General features: G+C 49.6%; 1 protein-coding gene across 4 annotated transcripts in view; it reads right to left on the reverse strand.

The window, feature by feature from the left end:
* Positions 1-5255: 5255 nt before the first annotated feature.
* Positions 5256-22457, reverse strand: part of LOC119100753 (DNA topoisomerase 1) — a 32958-nt gene continuing 15756 nt past the window's right edge. For all 4 annotated transcript variants that reach the window (XM_037223870.1, XM_037223871.1, XM_037223872.1 and 1 more), the window contains 10 exons: positions 17184-17328; positions 16132-16313; positions 12387-12527; positions 11160-11258; positions 10686-10800; positions 8948-9095; positions 8435-8633; positions 7780-7993; positions 6714-6809; positions 5256-6042 (listed from right to left, as the gene is read on the reverse strand). In XM_037223870.1, coding sequence (XP_037079765.1) covers positions 5990-6042; positions 6714-6809; positions 7780-7993; positions 8435-8633; positions 8948-9095; positions 10686-10800; positions 11160-11258; positions 12387-12527; positions 16132-16313; positions 17184-17328 — 1392 coding nt within the window. In that variant the 3' untranslated portion in view covers positions 5256-5989. The remainder of the gene's footprint in view (positions 6043-6713; positions 6810-7779; positions 7994-8434; positions 8634-8947; positions 9096-10685; positions 10801-11159; positions 11259-12386; positions 12528-16131; positions 16314-17183; positions 17329-22457) is intronic.

Raw genomic sequence — 22457 nt, forward strand, 5'->3', positions numbered from 1 at the left:
GCGAAGTGCTGAATTGGTCTGAGTTGGATGCCACTGGTAATTAGTTATTTTGAAATAACAGGCTTTGGATTCAGCCAGCGGAGTGGCTAATGACTTTAACAGCCGGTGAACTGCTGCCGCTCAGTGGCATGAGGCACGCTTTTGTTGCACGTGATGACCAGATCACATCAGATCAGATCAAAACCAGACTCAGATCCAGTTGCACCAACCAGATCGTTTTTGATAGACGACATGTGAATACTGATGCGAACTTTGCGCCTTACGACCCCTACGTTCCAAGGTGATTTCCAGTATGCACTGGCTCATTCCCGTTTTTTCTGCGCGACCTTTCAGCAGCTATTTGCCTGATCTTGTGTTTTCTTTCATTCATAGCTTGCTGCCATACACCGACACACCTATGACATGCTTTATACCATCGTTATAAAAAAATGTGCTATGTGAAAGTCTTCAATGCCTCTGACGCTCGGTAAAAAAAGAAGCAAAAAAAAAAACGCCAAGCCCGGAATAGCAGCCTTCCCGGGTCACGAATACCCATACTGCATCCTAACGACAGACATAAACATCAACATGCTGTTGTAAAATGGACACACTTCAGTCGAAAGCGCGCTGTAGCTGAGTAGTAAAATACACCGCCGTGCGCTCATTAAAAAAAAAACACGACTTCTTTTACTTCAAAGTGAGTAGTGGAGTTGCTAAACGTGACCTCAAAATATTTCCTGCTCGACATCTGATCGTTCATTGCGCCTTGTCGAAGGAACGCTGGCGGAGTGTGATAACTCTCACGAGACATCGCTACGCCGCATGATCGTGCCACCTTCACCGTTGGTCCTCTTGACAGCAGCGCCACCTTTACCCTGGCATGACCCGGTCGGGCTGCGGGGTGGTATCCTTACTGACTTGCCGATGCCCTGCGGCGCCGCGACATGCGTCGGAGCGCCATCCAGCGGCAGCAGCCAGCCGCCCTGTAGGTCTTACCAGGAGTGGCACGGTGCTCCTCTCCTCTGGCTCGCCATTGCCTTGTGGTCTCACCAGGAGTGGCACGGTGCTCCTCTCCTCTGGCTCGCCATTGCCGGTCCGCCGTCATGTCGCCCTTTTTGAGGCGGAAGCGCGAGATCAGGAAGTGAAGTTTTCTGTACCAAGACGTGAAGGTAACGTGGAGGTAAATGTGAAGGTAAGCCTCGTGGCGTTGCAAAAGCGCATTCAAGTGTGTTAGAGGAAAAAAGATTGAACCACCAATCTACAAGTATTAGCTGAATACTGCCATGACATCTGTCCCTCTTATCCTCTATCTTTCTTCATCCTGCATCCTCGCGACACACCGCTTGTCCGGGGCAGGCTGCATGCGTCGGCCACGAGTTGGCCGAGAGCCCCGTGGGAAGGAGGACCCCGACCGGGTACTCGGCGCACATGCGCGGGTTAAATTTCGGCGGTTGGCCTCCCAAGTGCATGCAAGTCTGCCCTGCCGTTGACCATTTTTATTCATGCCATTGCCCTGAACTGATCATTTCTGATCGAAAGGGCTTTGATTTGAAGCCGTCGTTCAGCTTCTCTCTCGTGATCCACCCGTTCTGTGTTGATGTTGTTGGCCACCCTGACCACCGCCTCTTCCTGAAAGTAAGTGGCCCAAGCGCAGATTCGCCTCGAACTTGTTCGGCGCCGCCTGCGCACGCAGTGCGATCTCGTGAGCAAAGCAACGCCGCCGACGGCTCACAAATTACAGGGCTCGTACGGGGCTCATCATGGCCGATTATGCGAACGCGATATGTGCCTCGATGTGTGTGCTCGCTTTAAAATATTTTACATGTTAATTGGTTTCTGACGCTGATGCGCGAAGCCTGTTTTAATTGAATCGTTTGCATGCACAATTGATGATATGATGCGCGATATGATGCTGTTTACCTCAACTCGTTTGCATGTTTGAATGAGGCATTATGCGTGATGTCTGTTTACCTTGAATTCGTTTGCATGTACATTATTTTTCGCGTATTCATTTCTTAGTTAGATATACACTGCATCTAATCCCTGAATGTTGGTCAAATGTTGGAATGAAGACACTGCATCTAATCCCTGAATGTTGGTGTCCTGTAAAAGCTGTTCCTCGCAGTTAAAAGAACTTGAAAAATTTAGTAGGATTATTGGCAGGCCATTTTGAACTCACTTCTACTATTCGTTTCGACCAAGGCATGTTGCCAAAATATCAACGCATCTATATCTCCATTGTCCTGCTTTTTGTCCACCAAATAAGTCTGTTACTGCTGTCTCATCTATATAGAAGTGGGCCCCGACACAAATTTAAAAATCGGCGGGGCGCGTTCTCACAGAGGTCCGAACCTCTCACTTAAGAATGTCCTGGATGCTCCCCTGGTTGCGGGGAAATGTACCCAATGCCCTACGCGCTGAAGCTTATTTTCCGGAACGTCCATTTTTAACGGGATGTTCCACACTTGAATATTGAGGTAGGCATCAGATATGATGGGAAAAGCTTACTTGTAACTATTGGTAAGCTTCATGGTTCAAAGAATGATGCTAAGTAACAAAATTCACAAAGTTTGTAAAATGCGCCCCATTACGTCATTGTTTGATGGCGTCATGGAATGGTTCTGTGACGACAGCAATATCTGGCAGCATCTGGCAGCCAAACCTAAATAATACCCCGAAACACACGAAGCTGACGCCAACTAGGCCATTCTCGTCGCGGGGTTCTGTTTCGAGTGGCGGATTAGTGGGTGGTTTGTTTGTGGATTTTTTGTGTTGGTGTTGGCCGCAAGAAAGGCCTTGGTGGACTGTTTGACATACGCAACGTAGCGATCGCCAGCTTTTATGGCAGATCATTAATCTCAAAGCACGATATGCTGTGCTGCTGCTGTTCCCGCTGTGCTGTTGATGATTTTGTCAATACTTTTTTATCAACCCATCGTTGCCTTGCAGTGCTGTAGTCCTGACATTGGTGCCATGCGATGTGCACAGAAGTCACTTTATTTATTGTTTGTACCTGAAAATGCTCTAGTGTCATGCGAAGATTAATCAATTTGTAACGTTGCTATGACTTTATTGCCGAAGCATTGCTATTGCTATGGTAAAGATGGTAAGGTTGGGCTACCACGAATGTGTTTTTTGTTTGCTTAGGATTTATTATGCAATTCATAGTTAACCCTATAAAACGATTGTGGTGCAATCACATTCTTGCTGTTGATAGTCCTTAGTTATCGTTGAATCAGTTGTTACCAGCCATTTACAAATTATAAGCTGCTGTCTCATAGGCTTGACAGAGTAGTCAACCAATGTGGTTCATTGTGTAATGGTTCGGGTCACCAGCTGTGGCACTACCTCAGTGCTGTACTGTGGCATGACATAATGAACAATTACATGGTTTTTGTACTGCAATCCATGCTGTTTCCATAATATATTCCATCAGGAAAAGATGGGTCAAGTGTCCTCTCTTGTACTGACTCCCCATCTGACATATAACTGACCAAAAACACATGATACAATATACAAATCACTTTCAACAAGGCAGACAACCAATAAGTGACATCACTTGCTCAGCCTGTTTTGGGAATACACCAAGCGTAGGTGAGAAATGAGAAATAGAAGATATAAAAAATATCTTCCACTTCCACAGCCATGCAACATGCTGTAGCCTTTAGGCTGCTTTACTAAAATAATAACAAAAAATTAGATGTGGTTAAATGACACTGCAAACATGCTGACCTCGCCCAAGGCTGGAAACATGGCAAGTGCATGTAGTTACGGTTGGATGGGAACAATGCAAGGAAGTGATAAGGCTGCCAGTGCACACAAGGCTCATGATAAAAATATTAGAAATGCTATTCAAGATGTCAACAGAAGTACTTTTCTAGCTTTCTCAGCATCCAGCATCTCACGCAATTTGCAGTGGCTATGACATTGATGACTTACAAGCAATGCTCGCCTGCATACAAAATTCACCAAAACATTACCACGTGCATCAGTAATAACACAGCTCTATATCTTCGGAATTCTTTAAGGAAATAAAATTTTGCAAAACTACATAATGTGAGCCTATACTAGCCTTGGCCTACATTGAGCATGTGCATTAATGAGCTGTGCGCACCAGCCCCTCCCGCCACAGTGAACCGCTGATATAATGGCAGTACCACCTTGCCTTTGTACACCCCTGCAACGTAAGTGCTAGTACTCCTCTAAGTTTGCCAGCGTTCCTCTGCCATGTTCAAACACAAACATAAAAGTAGAGGCAGGTGTCAATATATCACATTTTATTGGAAGTCAGTAGATTCAAAGAATACCAAAACAATGTTCTCTCAGAAGTACAAACCTCGAACGCACACTCCCCATCGCATCAAGATTAATAATACAAGCCGCTGGCACACACCACCACTGACCATACACATTTGAAGCCATCAATTCACACTCTTGTCAAATAAGTAGTGATCTCACTTTTGCACAGCTCGCGGAACTATCAAGCTGCAGGTTTTCCCGCAATTTCCGCATATATTTTCAGTCATAACACTGCATTTCACCGTGACCTCCCTTCAAAACGAAGTCCCAACGGGGTTCATAATAATGCGGCTCAAGAGGTTTCTTCAAGAAGAAAAAGACGCCAGCGGCGGCAAGGGAGACAGATCTGCCGTCGCGTCTTCCTTTTTTATAACTTAGGAGAGTACCCGTTTTTTGGGTGCCGTGTTTTTCAGACAGTGGCTTTCTTTTTTATACCATTGACCTGTGGTCTAGGAATAAGGAAAAATGGCTCGTTCACGAGTGCCGCACAACCCAAAAGTGCTCACGCTTACGTTCGCGACACGCATTCAGCAGCGAAATCTTCCTAGCAGCCAATCATCTTCCGCGCATTGTATCATACGTGCCGCCTCATCGCTTTTGCGAATGTACCAGCGGCCGTGCTGTTTTGACCATAACCAGAAAACAGCCTGTAGTATGAGCGCGATCGCATGACGTTGACGTATGACGTATGACATCATTAATGACGAGGCAATTTGAAGTAGGCTCTAAATAAACCTTTTCGCACTTTTGTGGATGTGTAACTCAGGAACCAGACTGTTTTGGGTCTTAAAAGGAACATAACCGTGAACTGCATCAAAAGGTCGTCAAGATGTCTATTTCAATTCAAAACGCCATACAAATGTGGAACATTCCCTTTAATCAGCAATTAGCAACACAAAGCCCAAGCCTAAGAAATTAGTAACTATCAGCCAGCAACGCGCAGCACTTTGCGATAACATTAACACAGAAAGACGCTCCGCCAAACAATATTGTTTATTTAAAACCAAAACCAGACATCATCAAGTAAGCATGAGGACGACACGGTCCTTCCTGAGCGCACCAGACTTTCGATATTTGACATGTCTGGCCTCAGTGTTGGAGCAGTCAGAACCTCCTGATTGTACATATGCTTCACCAGTTAAAAAGCCGTCGTTTTCTTCGATTACACCCAAGCACAATTTTCTGCTAGCTCGTATATACGCAGCTGTGTAAACATCACTGAAGTCCCTGCGCACGGCATATAAACAAAGCTGGAATATTTTATTGGTCACATGTTCGTACATTCTACCTAGATAAATATGTTCTCCGAACAGCCAACGCTGACAAGAACGGCTTGATAGACACGCACAGGCAACACTGGAATTCAGTCTTACGGAAGCGAAGTTTCTGGACAACATCCCTAGCCCCAAGCACTTGATACATGAACCAATTCCGAACGCTCGCTGCAAAACTCTCCAAACAATACGATGACAACTTGACGTTTTCATATCGCATGCATCTCAACGCACGCTGGCTGGAACGCCTCAGAATGCCCTAATCTCCACCTGATCCGGCGATGTTTCGCCATGCCATCATCACGTGACAACACTAGGTGCGTCTGTCCAATTACAGCTGTTGCAGTTCCGTCCGCAGGGAGCGGTCGGTCTCTTCCCCATTCATTCCACCCGCTGGAACGGCGCTGGCCACCATCTCTCCTGGATCCACCGCTGTCCTAACATTCGGGAACATTTTTGGCGAATTCCCCAATGAAGTTTCCGGCCGGGTCTGAAACACGAGCAAACTCTGACGCACGCGCTCTATTGCATACAGTGACATATTTCTTGTCATATTTTACCTCGGATTCGATTTTATTTCTATGATATTTATTCGATAACATATGCCATGCACCATTTTTGCGGTATAAGGTGGCCGGAAGAATTTTTCGACAGACTGAGGTGTTTACTGTTTTGGAAATCCCCGTGAATGCGGGTTCACGAAAAAAAATCGAACCCGCGCACACTTTTCGTGATATTTTCTCCTTTGCTTCACTAATCTTCCTTAATTTTCAGGCATGGCAAAAGCAGCGCTCGTGAACACAACCAGATCTCAATGGGAGCTCCAACAAAGAATGTACTGCGTCAAACATTGTTACAAGACAGGCTCGTTTAAGAAAATCCAGGGCACTTTCATGCATCAGTTCGAATATGAGAAGGTCCCCTCCGAGAGCAGAATTCAGAGTTGGGTGGACTTCTTTGAAAAGTATGGGACCATGCAGAGCACCAGTGCAGCCAGAGAAAACCGTCCAAGCCACTCAGGACGCCCCAGGAGACGCACAGCCGTGGGCTGCAACATCGGCCAGAGGTATTCACCCCGCATAACGAAATTACATCAACACCGTACGCAGCGGGCAGGCCTCCGATTGGATTTGATTGGGTCTGGACTGCCCTGGGTATTACCGTAGTTAGCCACCACCATGATCTTGCCGCTCTTGGACCGCGCCTTGCCAATTCCGAGCTCCTTGCTGTCCTTCCAGATGACCTGGGAGAAGTGACCTGAAAGCAGGTCACAAACGGTCACTCGGAGCACACGGAAAAACGTCACCGCAGAGTGTGCGGCTATGGCCAGCCTTGCGCTGAATCTTTGTGCCGGCGCCCTGGGAACTTCACGCGTCCCGGAATCCGTGGGACACCTCTCCGGCAACGGACCACGCATCGACCTAGGAGGAACCACCGCGGGCGCCGCTTCCGACCACTCGCAGGCTGCCAGCTTCCTGACTGCGATAGACTACGTATCAGCGATGCAGTGGCGCCATGTCGCCGGCCCACCGCCGGCAGTTCGCGCCTGGTCAGTGCGGGGCGCACGCGGCGGCTGCTGACCCAGCACCGCCCGGGGACGAGCCAGCGGCACGGGACCAGAGCGTCGCCGACGGGCGGAGCATCGCGGGGTCCGGTGCGGATGAACACGCTCCGTCCCGTGTCCGCGCTTGTTCCGCGCGGCCGGCGGTGCAGCCGCGCTGGACTAACGCGCGGTCAGTTGGGACGGGCGCCCGATCGCTTCGGCTCCGTGGTTTGCTCAACACCGGAACTGGTGGTCGGCCGATAGCGACATCTACAGTCGGCCGCTTTGGCCGACCGCGACGTACCAGCAAAGTCCGCCAATGCAAGACGACAGCTGCGGGTAGCAGTGTCGGAGCAGCCACGATGAAGCCACGCGGGTTGCCAAAATGGTCAGCTCCAATCCGTCAAGCAGGTGGAGGCGGGACGACTGACATTTTTGCGCAATCACCACAGCCACCCCATCGCCCATAGATATGTTGACACCGATTAAAGTAAACAGCAATAGCTTTCAACGCCGCAAAATAGCCGCTTAACCTACATTTTGTTGCTTCAGACCCCCTTAGGCTATGCAGGGAGCCGCAACACTCCAACAAAGCACCAGAAAGACAATGCGGAATGGAAGGCCAACTACCCGAAAGAGCCCTCTCAGTTGAACGGCTGAGGTGGGCGGCCACTGGCGGCTCACCAGACTTGATGACGCCCGGTTCGGGTTCCCTGCCGAACTTGTGGTCCTTGATCTCGTTGTACCAGCTGTCGACGGCCTCCTGACCGCCCACCTTAAACTTGGGGTCATCACTCCACACGCAGAAGATGTTCTCGCCGTACTTCTTGTCCCGCCGGTGCTCCATCGTGTCCTTGCTGGCCATAGTTCTCGCCCATTCTTGGCTGTACTCGCAGAGCTGAAACACGAAGGCGTTTAACAGCTGCACATCAACAGCCTTCTAAAACGTCATACAGATTTGCGAACTCAGAATTATTTCAAGACGCCAAGTGTCAATATCAGCAGTCCGTTTATATTTCGTTGGGCCTTTGATAACAGCCAGCGTGCCAGGTTGCGACCGTTTATAGGTTTTAGCGGGCCGGCACTAGTTAAACGTGATGCAAAATAGTATCACGAATACTCTTGTTGTTCTCAAACAGTCGGGTCAGCAACCTAACGTGGAACCTGGTGCGTAATGGAATGCTGAAGTTGTGTCCCCTCCATGCGCCACACGGCATGCGAATGTCCCACTTGAGCCGCAGCCATTGGTCCCGTACGGCGCGCCTCGGAACGGCACCGTTGGGTGCCCGCAATGACGTCATCAAACCAGCCTCCACAACAAAGCCGCCCGGCGCGGCACCTTTTTGTTGAGCTTCAGCGCCGGCACGCCGTGCTTCCTCCGGTAAACGTTGTGCGCCTTCAGACACTGCTCGGCAAACTCCTCTTCGTCCGAGCTGCTGTCGCTGCTGCTGCCGCTGCTGGCGCTGCGGTTCTTCTTCTTGGTCTTCTTTTCTACCCGTGCCGTCTCCCGCTTCGGCTTGAAGCCAGCGGGGAAGCCGCTAAGAAAAAAAATCGAGAGTTAGAACGTGATGCAGCTCACGAAGTGGGGCATCTCTCAATCGTCGTTTTCCCAACTGCCTGTCCACCGCAAATGGCGTGTTGTGCGAAATGCAGACCGAGACAGATATAAGGGAATGAGATCGTCTAACTGGATTCACAGAAATCACCACTATCACACATCATTGAAAAGCCAAAAACATGTCCTAAGGCAAATCAAAACCGAAATTACTAACAGGCTCACATAGAAACATCCCCATGCCGACCGCGAATGGTGCGCCTGACCCAGCCCGGTCCGGTCCCGCCCGGCTCTCACCCCAGTGGCGGCACGTTGTCGCAGTAATCGCCAAGGAAATTGCCGGCCGGCGAGTAGTTGGCCACCACGTAGACGCGGCCGGACTTGGAGCGCGCCTTGCCGACGCCGATCTGGCGCGAACTCAGCCACACCACCTGCGAGAAGTGGCCTGGCCGCGCCGACAGCGCGCGTCATTGGCGGGCACGGCAGGGGGAAGCTGAGACGCGCCGGGTGCGGACAATCAGACGCAGACAACGCGGCAGGCGCAGACACGGACGCGGCAGGTGCAGACAGGCGCGTGTTGCGCGTGCCGCTGATGTCACTGCCGCATCTGCACAGGCACAAGGATGTTACTGGCACGTATTACGCCCAGATATATTGGGCACCATGGTGCACGCATATAAATGCAAAGGACATCAAAGGCTGTTGAATGTTGACAGACATAGCATCAAGCGCACTGTACTGTTAATCCGGTTACAAAGCTTGAAAACTCCATTGAAATGTTCTAGCAATAGGTTTACCAGCTTCGTCCATCCCCAAAGCATGGGGAAATCAAAGCACAACGCAGGGCAAAGGGAAGGTAGCTATAAGGTTGCATTTGGCACGACGAGCATAAGGGAAGTTGTACCTTTATAGATAAAAGTCTACATCTTTTGATTGCCCTAGGAAGCAGGTCTTTGGCAACCGGCCAAGCAACGTCAAAATTTGCATGGGCCGTTGGCGTTCCATTTGCCAGTTGTTAATACAAACCAAAGGTATTGGCATAGGTATGACTGCTTTGCAAACCATCTGTAGGACTTATCTCGGAAGTTTTGGCATAAAACAAGGATGTGTTTACACAGATTGCATCGGACGCAAACAGAGGAGCAGCATGAACAATATACAGTGTGGTGGTATGCACCGGCTGTATGAGGACTGAAAGCGAAAATGAGCAAACCACATGAAAACTTTCACTTGGTGACACAATAAGCCTCTCAAACGACGCCATGTTTGTAATATATAATTCAGCTCGTTGCGGTAAGCCACGCCTCGCTTGATTTCAGAAACAATAAAGGACGCTGTTTGAAACTCACTTCTATCATACATTTTCAACAATAATATACTGCTTTGTTACACACTACGCCGCGTACTGTTCCGGCGCTCAGCGTCATCACCTCCGATATTGTATCCAAGGCGCGGGCGGGGTACGAGGCGGGCCAACCTTGTTCCAGCCCGGCTTGTGTTGCAGTTGCACGTGCAAAGAAACACTATCCCGCTTGGCAGGAAATGGTTACGTGGCCAGGCATGAATGCAAAGCAAACACCACATCAGGGGTCGCTGCCGATGGCGGCGGCCGGAACTACCCCACTATTGTAGTCGCGTGTCAGGAGATTAGCCCTCACCTTCAGTCAGGAGGGGGGGGGGGGGGGCTCAGCCCCTCAGCCATTATTCAAGGCCTGCGAAGCGACGCGGTCGGCAAGCCATCCCTATATTGCCATAAATACGCGCTCCCGGGTGGCACATGCCGACCCGGCACAGAGAAGCGGCTGGTCGGGCCAGGTTAACGTGTCCTGAGGGATTACAGCGAGAACACAATACCGCTGCACCCGTTGCAAGCCTTGGGACCAAATCCCCACCAACCGCTGCGGGAGGGGGGGGGGGGGGAGAGACAAACCGCGAGGACAGAAGACAGCTAATTGGTTACCCCGCCGCCACTTGCAAGCGAGTCGGACGGCACCATGCGCAAGCGGGGTTCAGGTGGGCATCGGACGGTCCTCACCGCTGTGGAGGACCCCGGGGGTAGGCTCGCACGTGAAGTTGTGGTCCTTGATCTCGGCGTACCACGACTCGACCGCCTCGTGTCCCTTCACCTTGTGTTTTGGGTTACTGGACCACTAGGCGTCAGAGAGGGGCGTTAGCGGCGCGGCCACGGCGGCTAGGGGCGTGGCGCAGATGCGCTGTTAGGGGGTTAGAGGAAACACGACCATGCCCAGACAGGTTATCGAAGGGAATATGAGCGGGCTCCGATCACGCTGCATGTTTGTGAATATCGACAGCGTTTACAGCACTCATGTAGACGACAGACATTGCATGGGCTGAGGGTGCCCTACGTCCAGCTTTCATACATTGTTCTCTATGTACTTCAAATATGATTGAACTACAGTGGAAATCAAAGGATAGCCGTACAGAAGAACTATTGTTAGCTGTGAGCATACTTCACCGGAGTGTTTTTCTCTTTTTCTGCTTTCTATACCTTGCAGTAGATGTTTTCGCCGTCCGAGCTGTCCTTGCGGTGCGACATTTTATCATCTTTCGCTAGCTGTTTTGCCCATTCTCTGGCAGACTTCGTCAGCTGGAACACAAAGAGAAGGCATGTGTCAGCAGTTAACAGTGACATCGTACTCTCTTGTTTGGCGCAACGAGAACAGTCATGCGGTAAAAAGTGACAGTTTATGGGTAATTTCCGAAGGGCTCACACCAAACACCGTGCACAGCGACTTCGAGCAAATCAGTAAGTCCATCCAAAGTTATGTGCGGTTTAATTTAGCGCGCCATGGTTTCGATAGCATTATGACACACAAGTAACATGCGACAGTCACCATATCAGACCTCTTCACCCAGTCAATGAAGCCTAGCGCCCTAAGGAACCCTTGACGGGGTTTACATCCACATCAATTCGCAGCACACTTTGCACGAGCCATTATGTTTTGATGGTTGTAGCCGTCTGCGGTATAAGGCGTAACGATGAGGATAGGCCAGTGAAGTACGCTTTTACGCTTTACTTCTGCATCGCTGAGGGAGACAGCTATGACAAGCAATTCTTGGTATTGAGGAACAGTACAGACACAAAAGCTGTTACTACTTGTAAGAAACTCCAGTACGTTTTACGCCTGAACGACACAACAAAACACAACAAAATACTGAAATCTTATCGATCGACGTCATTTTTCAGCAATCGCAAAAATGAACATTACGGCATCTTATCTAACCCACAGTGCTTTGGTGTTACGGTCGCCGTTCACTACGCTTTCAGCTCGTTTGCACGCATGAGTCCCGCCCATTCCTTTATCACCTAAAGGCGTCCATACATTCGCGGATAAATTCATCAAATACATGCAAGAACGGAGGACGCGGGACGGAGCATGCTCGGCCTGCAGCCGAACTCAAACAGTTGGCACGCCTTAACGAAGCACTCCACCTACGACACAGTCAACTTTGAATTGGAAATGGCAACGGAAGAAAAGGCAAGTGAACCCTACCCATCACGGTACTGAGGCGTTGTGTACGTTCACTTATCACGCGTGTACAGAAAGATGTCCAACGGGTTGTGATATCCATTTCCACGAAACCAACGCCTTTCGGCGAGCTCCGAGCAGCGTGAGTCATGACCTACAGACGCATGGCTCTGGTCGAGGCGGGCTGACACCACCCCGCTTTGGGTCAGGTCAGGTCACCTGACCTCACATGACCTCAGTCCTACCTTCCTGCTGCGCTCCAGTGGCGGCACGTTGTGTTTCTTGCGGTACTCGTTGTGCGCCTGGATGCAGTCCTCCTCGAAGTGAGCGTCGTCGTCGCTGGAGCTGCCGCTGCTGCTGCTGCGGTGCCGGTGCTTCGACTTGGACTGAAACAACGCCAGTGGACGATGTGCGCGACCTGGTGGCGAGCCGGCCTCAATGGCCGCACCCAGCAAAGCTCGATGTCGGCAGCGGCCGGCTACCCCCAACGGGCTACCAATCGCCTCAGGGCATAGGCATCGCCAGATTCCATCGCAAAATCAGGCAGGCAAAGGTCACTCAGACGTCTGTCGGCCAGCGCGCCTCGAGACCTATAGACTTAGCGGTGATACATCGGAACATTACCAGCGTTAAACAATGAAAACATAGGGCTCAGGCCATGTTGCTGGGTACGTACCTTACAAAACGTCGCTTGTAACAATGCTAGATTTGGTGTAAATCCAGGAAATTCCTATATTTGGGGACGTGCACAATAAAACACAGCAAAAGTTAAGTAAGACAAGTGTAATGTAAACAAGGGTATGCGGTCGCCCAGGTAGATAAAACGAAGCAAGTTATACCATTTCTACTAAATACGGATATTTAAAGATTGTTTAAAATTGACGACGTTTTCTTGATGGCAAACAAAGTAAAACATTACGATGGATTCGCACAATCCACAACTTTTGGTGCTCAGTGCAACCACAATGCAGTTCTGCTGCATAAAACTCCCCATCTCCGTCTAAGTCAGGAACTGAGGCTGGTTCGTGCTTTTTAGCTTTCATTTCAAATTCGCACCGAAATGAGTCGATCGCGGTAATGTTGCAAATCGCTGGCTCAGTAACCCCAGTGCTGACACGCCGTTGGTCGATCGTCCGCAAATACAAACACTTGATCGCAACGGCCCTATATTGGGTAAAAATCCATGCAGCACTATCCGTTCATCTTCTGAATGACACCGTATTCACGTCAAGATGTTGGAGGTGATGCTAGATACTCGGCTGATCGTAACTGTTGCGATGATCACCCTCATAGGCATCTCCGTTTGCTGACCCAATACATTTCGGGAACTGACGATAGTGTTTCAATTGTCTGAAATAAAATGTCCACTTAAATCCTGGGGCGCCATAACCACCAACCCCAAAGGCAGGAGTACAGCAGAGCAGGGAGAGGTTATCCAACTCTTCATGCGCGAAGGATTATAATGTGGACGTGATGTGCATTTGGTCCACGATGCTCCAGTGTCTGTTTGACAGATGTTGCACTCAGGCGCGTCCAAACCATGCACACAGTTCTCCATTTCTCCACGGCGACCACTTGACCGCGCTGCTGCCTGTTTCTGACGTCACTGGGGTGTTATGTCATCAGTAGTCGGACCATAGATTGTCGTCGCTTTCTTCGTCAAGCCACTGCTGTATCCAGCTTCGCTGCACCTGCTTTAGTATCTCCTTTTCTTGCCTGGTAGACGCTTTCGCCTGCTGGCGATGCCCTGGACCAGGTAGTACATTGCTCACTGTGTGTTTCGGTACACTGGCATGTTTGGAAGCTACAGGTAGCGCTGGAGATGAATTTTTGTGCCGAGGTGCGTACCTGGGGCTACGTTGAGTTGCATGATACCCGGTCTCCATAAGCTTGTCTACTAGAGTTGCCTGCTTGCCAAGTGCACGGCTCTTTCCCCACAACGGTTGAGGATTACAACTTCCTCCAGTTTTGTTTTTGCTGACCGGGACACGTTCTTTAGCATGACTTGGGCCAGCATTTTTCACATGATCTGAAGATCCTGGATGATCCTCCAGTGAACACGATGTCCTTGGCTCAGTAATTTTTCCTCGTAACTTACGCTTGAGCTTCAATGTGCGATTTTCCTCCAACAGACTTTTGATGAATATTCGCTGATCTTCAATTGTACGTTCCAGGTGGCAGATGTAGGTCTCAATCTGATCTACGATCTCCTCAGTTCCAATTTGCGTGACAGACTTACGTCTTTTAAGACCTTTGGATTTTGTTTTTTTAGGCCCCTTCCCCACACCTTCAACGCTTTGAGGCCTCACAGACGTGGGTTCCGATGACAAGCCGTGCAACATTTATGAAAACATTTGGTCACACATATGACATCGTTCACGCATCAGCTCATGCTTTCGGCTAGCGAACGCCTAGCCTCTTTCCATACTTACAGGCCCACTCCCGTCGTCCATAATCAGGTGTGCGAATGCTTTAGCTGACTCTGTTTCCGCCAGCAGGGTTTTTCGTAATGTGTGTACAACCAAACATGGATGTGTACAAATCAGGTTCGCGTCACTGCAAATTGCTGAATTTTACAACAGTCGAGCAACTGCATGCTGAGATGCTACGACGATTTGGCCCCAATCTTTTCCATCTATTGGCTCCTTCGCTCGTCCCGCTATATATCACATGAAAAACTACAAATATTCCGATTCAGCACAAGAAACAGGCACTGGCTGCATGTGCGAATAATCCGGACACACTCGCATTAATAAAGAGGGAAAATTCTGCACCATCCCAGTTTTTCAAACATATCTAAATGATGTGCAATGGGCCAGTAACACGTCTTATGGCTGAGGATACTCCTGACGCACAAAGTGAGTCATGTATATGCTTGATTAAGCCTAGATCAAGTATTAGATGCATGTTGGCAATCTCACTGAATGACCTGCAGCCACGTAAATGATTCTTTGCAGCATGGTTTGGACACTGACTAGCGGTTTCTCGCGCTTTAAGTAATAGCAGATTCTGCATCAAATACTGTGCATTGTGCATGTTTCTCATGACGAATGCAGATGAAAAGTAGCATTTTAAAGTTCAGTAGCCCACGTATTGGAAATCAAATATCTTCCCAGAGATAGGCCGAGAACCACTGTGTGTTCTAGTCTGTTTAGAGGAAAGGCGTCATGAGCCACATGTCATGCACTGAAAAACGTAAAGAAGTGACGACTCAAGGATACTTGCGTTGCGACATTTTGTCTGCCATGCCTTCGATTTCTCCCCCCCCCCCCCTTTCTCCGGCCAAACAGCTTTTCCAAGATTACTGGCGCATGTCGGATGACAGCGCCATCATATTTGGTGTAGCTTATAGGACTTCTTTTGCGCACGTTTAACGATTGGCCACTGGCCTTTGACAAGTTAATGAGCTTTGGAGTAATTTCTGAAAATCTGCAGCGTTTTCTATATGTGAACTATACACGCATCGCTCTTTTCGACTTTCAAACAAGTTTCGTGAATTGTGATAACTTTTCGACACTGATCGTTTCCGTGTCACGAACCCTGAACCTCACTCAAGCATAGTGTCGTGCCAAATGTGGCAATTTCCCCACTTGTTCACATCATGAGCATTAATTGCGACATATCTGCAAGGGTGCAAGATGACCTGAGGGTTGATCCGAATAGACATTCTTCGATCTCCTAGGCATCTCGTTACGCCTTTTCGTTATTCGTAACGCTGGCTCAATCGGCAGCAAAATGGCGATGAGGCAAAATCACGAATAGAACCACTGGAAGCGAAAAATAAGCATGTGTGCTCCCACCCAGCGAAGGACAAAAGGCGATTTGCCGGGGCCAGAAAAAACTACTTAATTAATTTTCTAAGCTTGAATTCCTGCATTTAACATCCTAAAACATCTTCCTTACTTCAGCCGACAGCCTACCAGTCCGCATCCTTTACTCCAAGGCCGAGAACACAGCTCTGAACGCAGCCCCAGACCCCAGGAGCTGTACCTCCTTCTTGGCCTTGCTGGACGCCTTTGGGCTGGGACTGCGCGACTTTGAGCTGCGCCTGAACCGGGAGAGGAGACCGCCCTTCTTCTTCTCAGCACTGGAGCTGCGGCTGCGGTGCCGCCGGTGGTGACGACCGTGACCCTCGTTCGACGAGGACGACGAGGACCGGCGCCGGCTTCCGTCTGCGGACACGACACGGCTCGGTCTGGGCCTCAGCTGATGACCCGGGGGAGGGGAACAGGGAGCCACAAAATAAACAGCACACTTGGATGACGAAGATAAGTTAAGCATGACCGTCTTATGGCCTTTTCCCAGTAAATGACAACGTACGGTGCGTCTGGCTCTCCCTGGCATCTTTCGGCGTGCGGTGATACGATACAGATCGTTGTGTGCCATGTCATTGGGGCTTTAATACGTACTCAGCTGCTGAGGCTATATGGCGTTGCCTGCCTTTCACCCTGGCAGGAGGGGCGGGCACCGCGGGGAATCGAACCCCGTACCTCTGGTTTCCCAGACGCGCAGTGGCTAACGCAGACGCGTTAACCACTACACTACCGGCACTCCCAGGCAGATCGTTGCTGCAGGCAATGATGTGCCAACAAAGTAAGTATCCCATCTACAGTCAGCAACTCATCTCCAACTGCCACTGCCACAAATACGACAGGGTTAATGGGCGGTTCCGCTATATCGATACCCATATGCATCAGCAAGCTTGAGTTCCAGCTAGCGCCGAAAGACGGCTCACTCCAAAGTGATCATAGGCACGCTATCTGCCGTTATCGCGTCTCGTGCTTCGATTTGGCAGGATTCCACCAGATAATGATGATATGGTTAGTTGCCTGGCGTTTATCAGACAGTGCTACCGGCAGGTACCGTCTCTGCACACGATTTTCAGGTTCGCTACATCTGCTAACAACGCATGATATAGTAATTCCCGCCGCAGCTGCTAAGGCCGGCTGCCAAAAAAGGCCATTCAATTTGTAGCCCGGCCTGACATTACAAAACACTTCCACAGCAGCAAATAGAGCCCCAGAGAGGCATTCAGATCTCACGCTTGCTGTCCTCGAGCGCCTTCTTGGTCTCCTTGTGGAATGTGTCGAGGCCGGTCCCCTTCTTCGTCGTCTTGACCGTGGTCAGCGTGGAGCCATCTTCCATCGTCTCCGTCGTCTCGGTCGTGATGATCTCCACGCCGGGCTCCTGCAGCATCGGTGAGATTCAGTTGAATGGTGGCAAGGCACTCATGCCTATTCAGGTAGGTCTTTGCACGAATCCACGGAATTGAACTTTGAGCTCGAGATCTGGATTTTTAGTCCTGGATACCACCTAAGCTGGGGTCCTGGATGCATTACAAAATGAGACGAAGGATTTTCGAGATCCCAAATCTATTTACACATTCTGCTGCTGATATGAGCAAGAAAGGCGTTGAGCTCCTTCTTTTTTGCATTATGAGTTAAGCCTTCTCATACTATAGTTGTAGACCTTCCATATGCCAGAAGGTACTGGTTAAACGACTTGAGTTTCCCGTGTTTGGTGAAGACTTTAGCGAAGAACTGGTTGCAGGGTATTAGAAAGTAGGAATTCGAACAATGTACTACGCTGACATATTTCGTGGCAGTGTCTGCAAAGATTCTGAGCGTGCTCCGTGTGTTTTGATCTATAAATGTTACAGTCCAGCCAATAATGTCGTTTAACCAGGCCGTCCTAGCATGATGAAGTTCAATAACTGCCAGCATACGAACTTGGAGCTCACAACACACATTTTGCGCCAGAAACTTTCGGGACCCAGGATTAGTTTGCTAATTTATTGATTGATCTGCAACTAGAATCTAGGAATCAGTTCAATAGGAATGGCGGGTAGCTTTTTCTAAATCATATCTGGAAGTCGCCTGCTTCAGAACGACGTGAAGAGCAAAACTTGAAAAACTTGGCGAAATCCAGCGAGTGGCTATTCTAGCGCCGCGTCAGTACGTACTGCATAAATGAACACAGAACACGCAACACATGAAAATGAGACGCAACGCCAGCGACACACACACGATGTTATAACAAATGAGCGATTTATGATACAATCCGCACCAGCACGTCACAGCCAGTTGGTCAACTTAGGTAAGTTCTCTGATGAAAGACGTCGCTTTGCCCTAGAACTCATTTAAGTTTTTGCACCGGCGCGTGGCAGCGGGGAGCATTCAGGGAGTATAGAAAATCGCGACAGATGGCCTACAATACGGTGTTCCCCAGAAATCTTGTGGAAGGCCTATTAATATTTCCAAAACAAAATCTGTGTTCAGCCTTGCCGAGCTATTTCGCTAGAGAGCTGCACCACGGGTGTCGACTCATTGCACTTAATCGATTACCAGCAGCTGCAGTGGGGATGCCATTGGTACGTGACGCCCACATGCCCGGAACTATGCCGCGGGCACTGCGGCGAGAGGTAGCTCTTTATTGACACGGCGGCGCAAACAGCTTGGGTCCTTTGTGCACTGCCAGACGTCGTCCCAACGCGTCTGAGCCGTCCGAGAACAAAGAGACACCGCTGTTTACATTCCCGTGTCTGCGGTGTGACTTCCAAACCCGCGGTGATCACTGCGACCGTTTTCGCCCAGCGGTCGTGGTGTCAGCTGGAGATCAAACCCAGACCCCACGGAGAGGAATACTGGTGAATACTGGCTTAAACAACTGGTTTATTTCGCCACCATTGTACATCACTCTGGCTACACAAAACAGTTAGGACAAAGCACGAACAAAAACACTTCGGACATGTATCCAATGAAACTGAAATGCCCTGGATCTTAAGTTGATACCACGACTACGTTTGAGTACTAGCTCCGCTTTTTACGCAAAATAAAAGGACTGCTGTTATCATTGATTTCCAATTCAATAACTTTTTATTCAGCGTTCGTAAAATACTTTTAAGGAAATGCTAATGCTGCAAAAAAATTGTCTACGAGAGCCTTCTGTACTCAGCTGCAAAGTGTGTGACAACACGACATTGATGTAATAACTTTACCCACACTTGACATATATTAATTACTAACGAAAGACATGTTTCTGCTCCGAGCCCATATTTAAGCTTTATTGTACTTAAAGTTAATGATTTCTACAGGTTTCTCCACAGTGGGTAGATGGTCTCCTGACTTACGGTAGGCGTTAATTTTCCAAACCCACTGGAAGTTGGACATTGGGCTGATAGTCATTCCGGATTGTCCATAGTCTATAATAATTCACATAAAATGATGAATTCGTATGGAGCCATGCCGGGGGATCTCCTTGGATCCAGCAACATTATTCTAGCCGGCAAATGGAAGTCCGTGGTCGTTCTAAAATTGTCCAAGTATTGCCTGGGATCTAGGAACTCTTGGAACTTAGAGGAATCTCTCACGATTCAGGATCAATTTCGATTTAGACATCTTATGCGAGATCCATTTCTGGGATCTACACCCACGTCTGCTGAAAGTAAGGTTAACATCAGTTGGCAACACGTCGAGGGGAGGTTTCAATCCCTGACATTCCCTGTGCGAATTTCTCATACGTAATGTGTTTCTTGCTCGATCAAAATGTCATGACTATCTAATACTTTACCTTGATTAGTCAAGGACACCTGCTTTCAAAGAAAACACCGTGCACGCAGGATAGCGATCAGCCAACAACTGGCGACGTATATAAATGGCCTAGGTGAGAGCGCCTCATCATTGATTTATTGTTTCGTTGTCGGGTGAAACATCGAAAACGCGAAAAAGCCCAAACCATGCAGACGAACATGATCTCAGACATCACGCCATGTATCAGTGCCTTGCGTCGGCCATATTTTGCTCACATTTGTTGCACAACTTATTCTCCGCAATCCATTCGTCGTCATACTTGACGCATGTGACACAGCTGAACGACTATCGCGAGCAATAACGCAACTGCACGCCATCTTATCTTCCAAAGCCACATAAAACGGCGGAAGCTATCGCAACGGATAACGGATGACATCAGCTGTGATTGGTGAGTCGGAAGCCATCGCAGGCCATGTGTCCCAAGGTTATGCGGTGGCCATGATAGGCACACGAAAAGCACACATTTGCAAGGCTGCTCACACCGCTGCCTATCCACAGGCGTGAATGACAGGTGAAAAAATGGGCGCAAACATCCAGGGCTTTCTTCCGCTGCGTGAAAGCCCGGGATAAGATTCAACGTGATGAACGTCAAGGTTAATAGTTGCTGAAGGAGCTCAAAACTGCGGAGCCCGCTGATGCCAAGCCTGCTTCATTCAACCCGTTGGTTGTAGATTGATTGTCACAATCAGGCTTCAAGCCTCATCAGATGTCAGTTGCGTTGTCAGGTGTCTATCCCGCAGATGTCTAACACGTATGCGCTATCTCACATGACAGTAAAGATCATAGTTGTTTGGTCCAACGCCTGCGACAAAAAACGATTGGACGCGAGAACGGAAGCCTTCAGGGCTTTCAGCTCAAGTGCTGCTAGACACGAGTTGAGTTGCGACGATTAACAGGCGTACGTGGGCTCAAAAAGGGAACATTGCGTTAAGTCGCTGGACAGACATGATAAATTATGCTTCACAATACTTCACCCTACACAACTGACATGAACCGACTTCGGGCCACCCAGCTCCATGCATGCAAATTAGGCATCTTAACCACACAAACATTGGAGCTTTGCATCTATTATATATCAAAAGTACTGGAAATGTTTCCTCTCGTCCAGAAATAAACCAAAAAGACATAAAACCTCCGGCTTCGTTTTGAATCAGACGCACGCGACAATCATTAGCTTGATGGAAACCAGACAGTGGCGCGGATCCATCCGTTAATCGCAAGACGATGCTTGTCACTTGAAGGACGGAAGGTAATGAACTAGCCAAGCCTATTCGATATCCCTCCCCCGATCATATGATTCAACACCATGGCATTGCTCTCATCACTCTAACTATACATTCCGCATGAACATTTCAGTCAAAACACGAACCCTACGCGCCGCCTTGCAGCACACAACAGCGAACAGACGGACCGTAAAGCGCGTACTCCCCGCCCGACCCCACACCACACCCTCACGCCCGCGTCAGCACCTCACCCTGCAGTAACAGACGCCCACAATGACCACTTCGCATGGCCGCCAGCAGTAACAGACGGCTCGTCGGGTAACCACACAAATGAGCCCATCAATTCGCGCTATCTGTCGTGCGTAAACAGAGCGCGCAGAACGAACCGCCGAGTCAGCCGCCGCGGCGACCCGGCCGCTGGCTCAGCCGGCCCAATGCCTGCTGCTGCAAATCCTGCATGCGTTACCCGCCCCCTCCCCGCGCGGATGGGGACGGGGAGGGGGTCTGGGCGAAACGGCCGGGGCAGCGCCCAGCGCTCGGGCCTTGTTCTTCCCTGACCGCATTCGGTGGCAGGACCCATGGCCGACTGTCAGCACATCGCGATCCGTGACTGGCTGTCGGCACATCGAGACACATCGAGACCCGTGACTAGCTGTTAGCACGCCATGATCCGTGACTGGCTGTCAGCACACCATGATCCGCGGCTGGCTGTCAGCACGGCATGATCCGTGACTGGCTGTCAGCACATCGAGACCCGTGGCTGGCTGTCAGCACATCGAGACCCGTAACTGGCTGTCAGCACATCGAGACCCGTAGCTGGCTGTCAGCACGTCGTGACCCGTGATTGGCTGTCATTACGTCAAGTTCCGGTTAGTTCGAGTTCGAGGTAAGTTCCGGCGACCGAGTCCGCGTCACCCATTGTCTTTCCCCTGTTTCCTTTGATGCGTCTTGTGAGCTCTGGGCAGCGTGAAGGGCCATGCGTAATGTGCAGCAGGATTGGTCAATACTTCGCTTCGTTTTCGTTCATTTTCCTTTTATGTTATAACTATGACTTGTGGAACGCATGGGTCCAGAATGGCTTCTGGCTTCTGAGAACTGGGGCTGAACTTGTCCAGGCAGCTTAGTCAGAAGGGCGTCCAACACGCGGATCAATGTGTGACAGGCGTGAATTTGCGTCCCAGGCAACGCGCTTGTGTTATGACGAGTAACGGGCAGCTCGTCAAAAGTCAGGCGAGCTCGGAGGCGGCTGTATAGTGATGTAATGTAGCGTTCAAAATATTCCAGTAAAAGTCCTCCGCTGAACTCGAGTTCGCTGCCGATCAGCAGTAAACAGCCTCTGATTACAAGGGAATAATCCTACAAATTCGTTTAAGCACACATGGCTTGTTGCAGCCTGCCCAGTTTCTTTTTTAAATTGCGGTTTCGCTGGGTTTTCTGTCGGGCTGTCAGTGACTTGGGATTACAGGGAATGCTCCACGTTAGAGGATATTGAGATAAACATCAG

The sequence above is a fragment of the Pollicipes pollicipes genome, unplaced genomic scaffold (genome assembly GCF_011947565.3).
Source record: "Pollicipes pollicipes isolate AB1234 unplaced genomic scaffold, Ppol_2.1 Scaffold_4881;HRSCAF=5763_pilon_pilon_pilon, whole genome shotgun sequence".
NCBI classification, from domain to species: Eukaryota; Metazoa; Arthropoda; class Thecostraca; order Pollicipedomorpha; family Pollicipedidae; genus Pollicipes; species Pollicipes pollicipes.